At 38.1% G+C, this 12349-nt stretch overlaps 1 protein-coding gene across 1 annotated transcript; it reads right to left on the bottom strand.

The window, feature by feature from the left end:
• Positions 1 to 5313: 5313 nt before the first annotated feature.
• Positions 5314 to 10903, bottom strand: LOC124016059 (homeobox protein Hox-B10a-like). The gene is made up of 2 exons (XM_046331581.1): positions 10096 to 10903; positions 5314 to 8643 (listed from the first exon to the last, which is right to left on the bottom strand). Exons 1-2 carry the CDS (start codon positions 10892 to 10894, stop codon positions 8366 to 8368), a joined length of 1077 nt encoding a protein of 358 aa, XP_046187537.1. The 5' UTR covers positions 10895 to 10903; the 3' UTR covers positions 5314 to 8365.
• Positions 10904 to 12349: the final 1446 nt, after the last annotated feature.

A 12349-nucleotide genomic window follows, 5' to 3' on the forward strand; every position in this document is an offset into this window, starting at 1 on the left:
AAATAAGCGACCACATTATTTTCTTTATCAAACTGATAAACGTGCACGCGTCTCATGGAACAAGGCCATTGAATACAATAAGCATTATCCAATATATTACGTCTATGAATGCCCAATACATCATCAGAATCAAACTAACGTCGGAATACTATTATGGCGCCATTATTTCTCTATCACGTTCGCCTCTAGATGTCTATCACGGATAACGCTTTATGTTTCAAATCTTCAGGTTTTTAGACCTTTATTGGTTTGTTTTCTTTAAACTTGTGTCTGAGTTTCCTCTGGTGTAGGAAATGTCTATGTTCATGCTTTATTGGAAGATTAAGAGTAATTTTTCTTAACGAGCGCATTAAACACTACTGCGTGCCAATCCCCTGTCTTTATGGAAGGAACTACTTGAACTTTTTTGGTCGTTTAATACTATAATAAAATACTACATCAGGCAGCTTTGATTTTTATAGACTTGATATATCGCCTGTGGCGGGGACCGTAAACGACTCTGCTGTAGCATTCCTGCCACTGACAAAAACGTTCACTTCACACTCAGACACAAAAAGTAAACACCGCAGAAGTGAGACTACATCAGTATATTCTAAAACCCAGAGGATGATAACCATTTTACTGATACAGGGGGAAGTGAAGAAGACTCATAAGTTAACGGTTTGGAGACAGTTCATATGTATTTCTGGCAGCTTTCCAGGTATTGTACATGACTTGTCACATTCAAGCGGGTCAAAGCTTTGGCCTCGGCCTTCAATTCTCTCTCTGCCTTTCACTTGTTCTCGTGCTAGCAACTAATGCATTTCAGCTTCAGAACAACTCATATCAAGGGCAAAAAGAACAGCAACATAGGATTACCTACGGCGGATAAAACTGTGCGCTGTGTTTGCACTCGAATATATCTGCAGAGTTATTGAGCACTAAATAGCCTAGCAGCTTTTATGTTAAACAAATATATAGGCTAATTCCAAAGCACGATAACATGCGAAAGGGAATTGGGTAGATGAGATTCATCTGTAAGGTGATTTGAATGTTTTTCACTATATACCATTGCGTGTAGCCTTCCACTGGCTTGAATGTTGCGTTGATAATTTAATGAACTCCACCCAATACCCGCCGTGCAAAGTGCTAACAACTTAATTAGATACACTGGAGTAGTAAACATTGAACACATTATCTGCAAACCGCACGAAATGTTTTTCTTTTTAAATGTCAAGAGCAACGTTTAATTACATGTTGTAGACTATTGTATCTTAACTATCGTAACAAAATGTAATCATTGGTAAGGAGATAGGCCTAAAAGTTACAATAATAAGGGTTTGATAACACATCATTGTTAAATCAATTTAAAACAAACCATGAAACAAACACATGTATCTATACTTGTAATTCATCATCGGATATTTCTTCCCACTACAAAGGCCTCAACTTTTCTTTAAGAAACCTAATATTGCCAAGAGTTACAATAACTATCCTATCCTCCTCCAAAGCTATGGGCAACACTAGTGACGTGCAAAATGAAATATATTATGATTATGCTCAGGTTGTTTAGAACTGTTTAAAGACAGTCAGAAAGTCTCTTAGGTGGATTTCTGTCCAAGAGAGCTAATACAATAAGTAGCCTACACCGTAGAAAAAAAGGTTCCGGATAGAACCAAAAAGGGTTCTATTGCTTGCTTCATATATGGCACCCCTAAAGATTATATGTAGAACCCCGTAAGCTTCCATATAGAACCATTGGGCTCCATCCCATAAATGGTTCTATATGAAACCAATGTCGGTTCTATATCGAACCTTACGGGGTGCCATATATGAAACAAGCATATAACCATTTTTGGTTCTATCCAGAAACTTTTGATACAAAATGTTGTTAATTAACTTTGGCTATATGCCTTTATATGCTATGTAGATTAATTTGTCCGCAAAAAAGGAGGGAAGGGATATTGGTGTATAATATGAATTATATTTTGTTGCTCTCCTGTCTTATGTGAATAATATTACTTTGTAAATACCACTATATAATGGGCTCAGTCTAATTCCTTAAGTGACTCATGTCAACTATGATTATGTTACCAACCCCATCTCCAAGTAGGCCTAATTTATTTGTATCGTCCTTTGTTGACAGTAAATGCTTGATTTGAAAGGTGCTGATGCTCTTACAACAGCTAGCCCGCTTGCACTTGGGACTACATAACTATAATAGGCTATTTACTAAATATAACACAATGCATTTTACATAACAGTGCGTTGTAAGAAAGTAGTAGTAGTAATAGTAGTAGCAGCAGCAGGCTTGTATATGTTAGTAGTAGAAGCTTCAGCATTAGAATAGCATGCAGCTAATATTAGCCTATATGCTAAATAGTATGCAGTCTGCAGTTCTTTCGGTGATGGTTGCTGCTAGCCTAAAGCAGTAAACAGTAACCTACACATTTGAGCAATGTGGAATGTTGAGTACAAGTGCTTTGCCTTTAAGATATTAATAATCAAGACATGATTGTATGTGGGAAATAGTTAACACATATGCTTGCTCTCTGTAAACTATATAACATATGATATTCGTATGCATTGCATTATCTATCCTGATCAGATAAAATATAATGATAATATATATATATACATATCTAACACAGTGCCATGAAGTTGTAGCTGAAATGCAAATGAATTGACCTTTAGCTTTTTCGGCTAGCGTCTAAAAAAGGGTCATGTTTTCGTGAACACTGCTGAAATAATATTACAGACATTGAAGTTTGACATGACTGAATACAAACGTACTATGTCTGTTAATTACCGTTCTGACATGAATATGTGTTACACTCTGTCATCTTTCTGTGAGCCTCCTCTGGATAAGCCTTAAAGGGATACTTCAGGATTTTGGCAATCAAACCCTTTATCTACTTCCCCAGAGTCAGATTAAATCATGGATACCATTTTATGTCTCTGCTTACAGTCTGAAGGAAGTTGCTAAGTAGTGTTAGTGCAATTGCTAACTAGCATTAGCACAATGACTGGATATCTATGGTAACGGCTAGCATACTAGCCGAAATAGCGCAATGACTGGAAGTATGTGGTAACTGCTAGCATGCTACTCGATACCATAGTCTTTCAGTCATTGCACTAACGCTAGTTAGCATTGCCTCGCGAAACTACCTCTAACTTCCTTCATAATGGATGCAGAGAAATGAAAATAGTATCCATGAGTTTATCTAACTCTGGGGAAGTAGATAATAGGCTTCTTTGCCAACTGAAATGCAGAATGCAATGGCAGATCGGGGCGAACCTGTTTTAAATTGATTGCCATTGAACGTGTAAGAATCCACCTTCAGACCAAGTTAATGACGTTGTTAGGTTTCACGATGACAGATCTCTCTCTCAAACACACACACAACACACAACTCACACACACACCTCTAAGGGCCTCGCTCTTCATACCAGTCCAAAAAGTCTGTACTCTCTCTTTCTTTCACATGAAATCATCAAAACAAACAAGAGAAAGTGTGTCAGCCATTTGCGTCTTACTGTCATTTTCCCAATAGAGACATCCCTGAGGTAAAATTCATGGTAACCCTGGGGTTATATATGAAGATGTACAGTGCCTTCAGAAAGTATTCTCACCCCTTTACTTTTTCCACATTTTGTTGTGTTACAGTCTGAATTTGAAATGGTTACATTGAGATTTTGTGTCACCTGCCTACACACAATAACCTATAATGTGGAATTATGTTTTTAGAAATGTTTACAAGTTAATATTAAATGAAAAGCTGAAATGTCTTGAGTGAATAAGTATTCAACCCCTTTGTTTACGACAAGCCTAAATAAGTTCAGGAGTAAAGATTTCCTTAACACGGCACGTAATAAGTTGCATGGACTCACTGTGGGCAATAATAGTGTTAAACATGATTTTTTTAATGACTACTTCATCTCTGTACCCCACACATACAATTTTCTGTAAGGTCTCTCAGATTCAACCACAAAGACCAGGGAGGTTTTCCAATGCCTCGCAAAGAAAGGCACCTTGTTAAAAAAAGAAGCAAACATTGAATATTATTAATTACACTTTGGATGGTGTATCAATACACCCAGTCACTACAAAGATACAGGCGTCGTTCCCAATTCAGTTGCCGGAGGAAGGAAACCACTTAAGGATAGGAAAACTGAGGATGGATCAACATTGTAGTTACTCTACAATAATAACCTAAATGACAGATTACAAATATTCCAAAACATGCATCCGTTTTGCAATAAGGGACTAAAGTCAAACTGTGAAAAACGTGGCAAAAAAATGTACTTTATGTCCTGAGTACCACTTCATATTTTCAAGCACAGTGGTGGCTGCATCATGTTATGGGTATGCTTGTCATCGACAAAGACTAGGGAATTTTTCAAAATAAAAATAAATGGAATAGAGCTAAGCACATGAAAAATCCTAGAGGATAACCTGGTTCAGTCTGCTTTCCAACAAACACTGGGAGACAAATTCACCTTTCAGCAGGACAATAACCTATAACACAAGGCCAAATATACACTGGAGTTGCTTACCACGACAACACTGAATGATCCTGACCAACCGTGTTACAGTTTTGACTTAAATTGCCTTGAAAATCTATGGCAAGACATGAAAATGGCTGTCTAGCAATGATCAACAACCAACTTGATGGAGCTTTAGGAATAAAAAATAATAATAATATGCAAATATTTTACAATCCAGGTGTGCAAAGCTCTTAGAGACTTACCCAGAAAGACTCACAGCTGTAATCTTAAACATATATTGACTCAGGAGTGTGAATAGCCATGTAAATGAGAGATTTCTGTATTTCATTTTCAATAAATTTGCCTTAAATTTTGAAAAGCATGATTTTACTATGTGATTATGGGGCATTGTGTGTAGATGGGTGAGAATAAAAAAGAATATTCGTTTTGAATTCAACAAAATGTGGTATAAGTGAAGGGTTATTTACTTTGCCACCATGGCCTTTTTTTGCCTTTACCTCCCTTATCTCACCTCATTTGCTCACATCGTATATAGACTTGTTTATACTGTATTATTGACTGTATGTTTGTTTTACTCCATGTGTAACTTTGTGTCGTTGTATGTGTCGAACTGCTTTGCTTTATCTTGGCCAGGTCGCAATTGTACATGAGAACTTGTTCTCAACTTGCCTACCTGGTTTAATAAAGGTGAAATAAATAAATAAAAAAGGGTAATGAATACTTTGTGAAGGTTTCAACGGAAATGCTGTAACATTTATCTGTAAGAAATAAACACATTTATCAAAAGCATGTATGGCTTCTGAGTTTGTTTTTGTTCATTGAAGTTTATTGAAAAGTTCGTGATCACAATGCAGAAAATTAGAACAAAAAAAATGTGAATGTTTTTGTCTTGTTTTGCAAAGTTGAAACATGATAGAAGTTAGAAAATGTTTCGTAGACGGTAAATGTTAATGTGCTATTAAATTGCCTGCAAAAGTAAAAACAAGCTGGTGTGAATATGAGGAAGAGCCGGTGCTGGTGTTTTTAATGTAGATAATTTACGGCGTCTGGGCGTGCTGTACTTCATACAATGTATTTCATATATTAGAAGAAGCGTTCATTACACCCAAGTGTGCACAGGTATTTTGGGGGAGGCTTAAATTAGCCGTTTAACTCTCCACAAGCCCATGTGCAATAAGTTGACTCTCGGGAGTGAAATACATGTCAACAATAACAACTTTTCTAGATAATATTGAAAACATTTTTAGTGTGCATTTACAAAATGGAGGGTAGTGCGCAGACATGTGGAAACGGCTCATTCTCGTTGTTGTTGCATTCGTCCATTACGCACCAGCGTTGATGTGCAGTACTGGAGTAATTCAGGTAGTTTCAGGTTCCTGTGATAAGCGTCCAGCCCAACAACTTGAAACTACCTAAATCACACAACAGCTTTGTCTCATATTCTCTTCAAAGACCTTCAGATAACCTGATTGAGCCACTGGACAAGTTCCCATACCGTAAAAACCTGGGTGACAATCCATACACGTTATTCTTGGTTCCGCCATATGAATAGCATTTGTTTTTAAATGTAGCCTTTATTCCATGTCTACTAGCTAAAGTGATCAGCAGTTATAAAACGAGACAAGATACAAACTGCAATACAGCAGGAATGGGGAATATGAGAGGAAGTAGCATGCCCATGCCATTTCAATCATGCACATAAAGGCCTATAACGCACGTTAAGACCTATTTGTTAGCCACAATAGCAGGCAATACTATTGTAGTGAAAAGTACAGTAGTGTAATCCCTGTGACACATCCGCTACACTGACTTCCTGAGTCTACAATAAATGCCCTGTCAATTGCCCCTGATAAAAAAAACTGGATGCCCCAGACAGCGTCAGTATAAATTGGGCGCTCTTCAATATGGCGATGCTATAGCAGGAGACGCTACACAGTTTCATTTTAAAACAAAAGGCCAACAGACAAAATGCTAATATCAAGTATCCAGTGTGGGGAAGTTGCGGCATGTGTTTTCCATCAAATCTTCATATTCAAACAATATCAGAGAAAGTCCATGCAAAATGAAACGATAGATAACGTCAATAACGTCGAATGAATCCATAAATCTAGATACAAATGGGATCCATGGGGACTAAATAATCATATGCACACACTAAATACACGCACGTTATTAATTTAAATAAACGTGCAGTGGCTATCATGATGATCTGGTAAAAGGCTATAAATGTCACAGACCAGATCATAATTCCAGCTCGACCAATCTCTAACAATATGGAAGAAAAAAAATAAGAGGGAATTCTATGTGGAATGCATGTAAGCCTACACTGTTCCCAGAGGACGTTAAAGACGGTCCTGTTTGTTGGCTAACAACCCGCAAATCAGCAGCGGAATCTCTGGCATCTGCAACATGACTTTTGAAAAAAAAAATAACAATAATATTTTGAATTCAGAAGGTAGGCTACAAAAAAAATGGTGTCCACTGAACGCAGCTAGTGAACAATGGACATAAAGTTAAAGGGACACGATAGATGTAGGCTAACCTTGACAAAGTATATTATATACGTTATTCGGTTTTTTTATACAAGGAATCACTCCTAAATCAGATTAAATGGTTTTAAAATAGACCTTGTATAAAACTAATGTATGCATTGGCATTGCTTGTTATGATAAGGACATTACAACATACAACTATGCTACTGCAAACCACAAATACTAGCCTGATAATCATAGTTACAGCAACTACAATCATCACTACAGGAAGAGTAATCACATTACTGGAGCTCATATGACCTGGTAGGAGTAGGCTCCTAGGAAGAGGAATGGGCTAAAGGTGGTAATAGCCGTCTAGAACTAGAAGTTGTTGCAATGGGATGTTCCCAAAACAAGCTATTCTGTATGTTTTTCTCCATCTATCTATCCATATCAAAGTTGCAAATGAAGAAATATGGGAACAGGGGAATATTTATTCAAGCAGAAGTGATAGGCGAAACTATATCAAAACAAATATTAGCTTAGAAATTGCTAATACAAGACTAAAAATATATATTATATCCCAGGCTTGCCTTTTGGAAGGTCAAGGGCTCGTGTGCGTAGTAGGAGCATGTTTCCCTATATCACCGAAAGCGTAACCTTTATTTCAAATGCTCTCATTTAGGAAACAAATATGTATTTTTTTTATAATCAAATCATTCATTATTGTAATCAACACATCCTTTGTTTCAAGTCAAGCTGAAAAAGGACTCCGTATAGACAATAAATAATGTTTTAAATCCTTCCTATTTTACAAAATTGAAGTTCAAAATATTGTGCTTATTGGTGCACATTTTTCAGCGCTTACAAATACAATTGCGTCCGAAAATAAATAAAATAGTGCTCACGTCATAAATAAAGTAATCCTTTTAAATTGGCTTCCCATAGCCTAGCATGAACTGTAAACAATAGTTTTCGATTCAAGACGGTCGCCTATGTCTGGCAAAAAGACCAATTAAGCAACGTTGCAATCATTCTATTGAGCCATCAAGAAACAACGACAAGACAGTTGTTTAAATAATGATCAAATAAAGTGCTTTTATGAAGGGTGTTGCGGGACAGGGGTATGGAGAAAGAAAACGTTTCCCGACATTTCTCCATCATGGAAAAACTCAAGTGTAACCGGTAAGAGCCACCATATCCTCATGCAAAGTGTATAGGACATAGATGGCACTTTCATCCAGCCCATCCTTGCACTTTCATCCAGCCCATCCTTCAGATCAGAACAACTATCTCCACATCCTTCAGTATATGGTCCATCCTATTGTTGACTTTGCATCATCCCATGCTCCTGCACTCAGTCATGTCCATGTAGGCCTGTCTCTGCGTACCATGTTTGTGGGGAATCAGATGGGGAAATGTGTGACCGTGTCCCTGGTTCTGTGTTCCCGTGTCATCTTCTTCATCTTCATGCGGCGGTTCTGGAACCAGATTTTGACTTGACGGTCAGTGAGGTTGACACTGCGAGCGATCTCCAGGCGGCGATCGCGAGTCAAATACATGTTGAAGAGGAACTCCTTTTCCAGCTCCAGGGTTTGGTATTTGGTGTAAGGACAGCGCTTCTTCCTCCCCGCCTTCGCCCACAGCCATCCACAGCACGCATCCTTTTTGAATGTTGTGTCCTCTGTCAAAACAAGACAAAACATTTATTTAGTGATAGACTGGCAGAGCGCGAATTATTTGTTTTAGGATGTGCACATTTCTAAAATGCTCTCGCGGTCCTTCTGTAGCTCAGTTGGTAGAGCATGGCGCTTGTAACGCCAGGGTAGTTGGTTCGATTCCCGGGACCACCCATACGTAGAATGTATGCACACATGACTGTAAGTCGCTTTGGATAAAAGCGTCTGCAAAATGGCATATATTATTATTATTATATTGATAAAATTTCAGTTTATGACGGGATATAATGTCACGTGACATGCATCGCTCCCGTATGTGTGTGTGTGATAGTACTATTGTTTTGTGTTCTATTTTCTCCTCTAATTCACTGTTTGTTAGTTCTCTGGTAGTTCTCTGAAATGCAAGGTTTGTTATCATGTAGGCCTTAGCTAAAACGACGTACATTCTACTTGGGCGTGAATAGGTTATTATCAAAAGGACAAATCTTTTACGAATCTAAATATTTTTATATGTTTAAATTGTAAATTGACAAAAATAAAAGTAGTAGTCTATCTGAATGTAGCAGATGATGTGAATAGTGTGTAGCCTAACAGCAAGGCATTGGCTATTGTTATGCTAAATGATGCTAGCCTACACAATAAATCATTACGTGACAAAGCTCTATTCTGATTAGGCTATAGAAATCAGAAGATTTCACATAAAATAAATGGGTTATTGTTGATCCATTCATCTGTTGTACTAGGCCTATAATGACAATTTATTTATAATATGCCAAATGCCGTTGGACAACTTATTTCGATATGTACTAGTGGCAAGCATGATATATTTGTACATAAAAAATATTATTTGGAACAAAATGGCGTAATATTTGAACACTCAATGTCAAATATTGGCATGCGTGATGACTTTACAACCTGATATTGTCAATATTGTCAAATATGTCAATATTTGGATCATTGGTTAACGGTCGTGTTATATCGTGCCTTTTTTAAATTAGAGATTTTATGGCAACTCTCAGTGCTCATTTTACGAAACTATATTCATGTTAGCTATAGCATCTAGCATCGCAACAGGCAAATAGAAGCTAGCATTAGCTTTAGCCTACATTTTATTGTGAGACTGAGTCAGTCGGTTACAGCCAACTCTCACATAAACCTGGGCCCACAATCAATTGTATGCTACGCCTAGCTAACTGTCCCTAAACACAAAGGAGACTTCCGCTGTTTTGATGTTCAAAAGAGCGCACAGTTGAGTGCAATTTAGTCTGGCGAGGGTAGTTCTGTGCAATAAATACATTTCGAGGAATGGCTCCCTTTGTCCTCTACTCTCTCTTCCCTTTAACAGCCTTAGTAAAAATCACCATGTCTCGATTGACCGGATCACGCTTTCCTGTGGCAATTGCCATGGTCGCGTTCTATCTTTCAGAGCTTTTTTCCTTTTCATTCCATTTACCCACCTTGCGTCTCCTGTCTGGGACTTTTATCGCCCTCGGGTAAGACTGATGAGGACTTGTCTCGCCGTAAACCTATGACTAAGTCTTCCGTGTTGGTCTGACTGGCCAGGGTGATGCTGCTGCTATCGCTTCTCTGGGCTTGACACTCACTGCTGCCCAGCTCTAAGTCATCAATAACGTGCTTGAAGTCAGACTCTGGATATGGCAGCACCGGGAAGCTCAAGTTGCACAAATGGCGCGAGTCTGAGTGGGGAGAGCGCGGTGGATTGGTCGTGGGCAAGCTGTGCACGCTGTTGTTGTACTCCTGGACTTTGATCCCCGAGTATGACTGCTCCGGTCGGAAGTAGCCCTGAATTGGACCAGAACCGCCCGTCATGGAGCCCATCTCTGACATTAATCTGGTGAAGGCAGACACGTCCGGTGACGGTTTTGAGTGGTTGTCCGGTTCCAGAAGCAAATAGGAGGAGTTGTCTTTTCTGTTTGACGCGCTGTAAGGGCACGCACTGACCTGCGGCACCCGGACCGGGCTCAAATGTGGCACGTCCCAGTTCAGTATTCCCTGGTGGTATTGGTATCGAGACTGAGCCATTGCTTCTTGCGGCTGCAACTGCTGGTGCTGGTTCATTGTCCCGGGTATGGCCGTGTTTGGCACGGAACCACAGTTATTTTGGACACTGCAGTCCGGGTCAGAGCAGGCGGCGTGCTGGTGAGGGTGGGCAACAGAGGGGGGCTCCTTTGGACGGCAGTCCACGAAAGAGTTAACCAAGGACGCCGTGAAAACGAATCTCTCAGAGCATGACATTGCTAGGACATATTTTGACGAAAAGTCTGGCGAGCAGCTTCCTGCAGGGGACCCAATAGAGTCTGGGGTTCACCGGCAGGCTCCTCCCCTTGCGGCGCTAAATATCCTATTCCCAGAACTCCCTGTTTAATTGATTTCTTATCCATTTCTTATCTTATCCATCCTTAATTAAATGAAATTCATATCGCCAATGTGTCAATGCAAGTAGCGGAGTTTTTTTCAAAATGGCTTCAAAATGGCAGAGATTGACATGTTATTCACTGCTAGATGGAACATCTGCATTAAATTATATTTTGGACACAGATGTGTAATTCACTCACTCGGTTTAATAATATATATACACCTGGCTTGACTTTATTCCAAGCTGTATGATCATATTCATATTCAACTAATGAGTTTATAGAATTGCAGCTTTCAAACCTGTTGTCAAAATTAAGCAGCGTTTCGTGTCGGCTACAATCCCTTGTTAAAATGGCAAAATTATCAGTCAGATTTATGCCTATAAATTCGACGAAATGTGCAGCAATGTCATACACATTACAATAGTTATTAGCTCAAATTCACGCCTAGCAATAGCCTATCACTTACATCATTGCGCACAGATATGACTACTTTACGCACAAATATTATGACCACATATCTTATTTTAAATGGATGATTACTTCAATACTTTGTACAATCACACACTTATTTGTGTTTTAGTACAGGTTATATACAGTACCTTAGCCATGGCTCCTTATAACCTAATGAGTCATTGCTGTTGATTATTTGTATTCTGTAAACGTTGTTAATTATTTGTAATTATAAACCCCCCAGCTTTAAAGACCATCTTGAATTTTTCCAACTCTGGATAAAATATATAAGAACTCTGCATTCATTTTGTAAATGTGTTTTTAACGCTGTATTGTTTAGTAATAATAAAATAATGATAACAATAGTAACAACTAAGGCCTATAGTTACAAGATAAATAGTCATAATGTTCTTACCTTCTTAGCAGCACATTGGAAATCTACAATTGTTGTCATTTAAATAAATAAAAATGAAGAGTACCCGTCACACACATTCCTAAAAAATGATGACATTGTTTTCTTTAATTATGTAAAGTATTATTTCAGTCACACCTATAGACACTTCAATTTGGAAGGAAAACAATCATTTAACGCAGGACTGTCTTTCATATTTAGGTAGAGGATCGGCCTATTGTGGTCACACGAACGAGCTGAAGTTTAAATGAACTGTATAATTTTCGATATAGGCTATCTAGCATTACATGTTTGAGATGACAAGAAAGTAAATGTCATGGCCCATATTCAGGGTTACAATTAAGCCTAAAATTGTAATAATCATATATATATATATATATATATATATATATATATATATATATATATATATATATATATATATATATATATATTATTATTATTGTTATTTTTTGAGCTGCAAAATTGTAA

The sequence above is a fragment of the Oncorhynchus gorbuscha genome, linkage group LG26 (genome assembly GCF_021184085.1).
Source record: "Oncorhynchus gorbuscha isolate QuinsamMale2020 ecotype Even-year linkage group LG26, OgorEven_v1.0, whole genome shotgun sequence".
Taxonomy (NCBI): domain Eukaryota; kingdom Metazoa; phylum Chordata; class Actinopteri; order Salmoniformes; family Salmonidae; genus Oncorhynchus; species Oncorhynchus gorbuscha.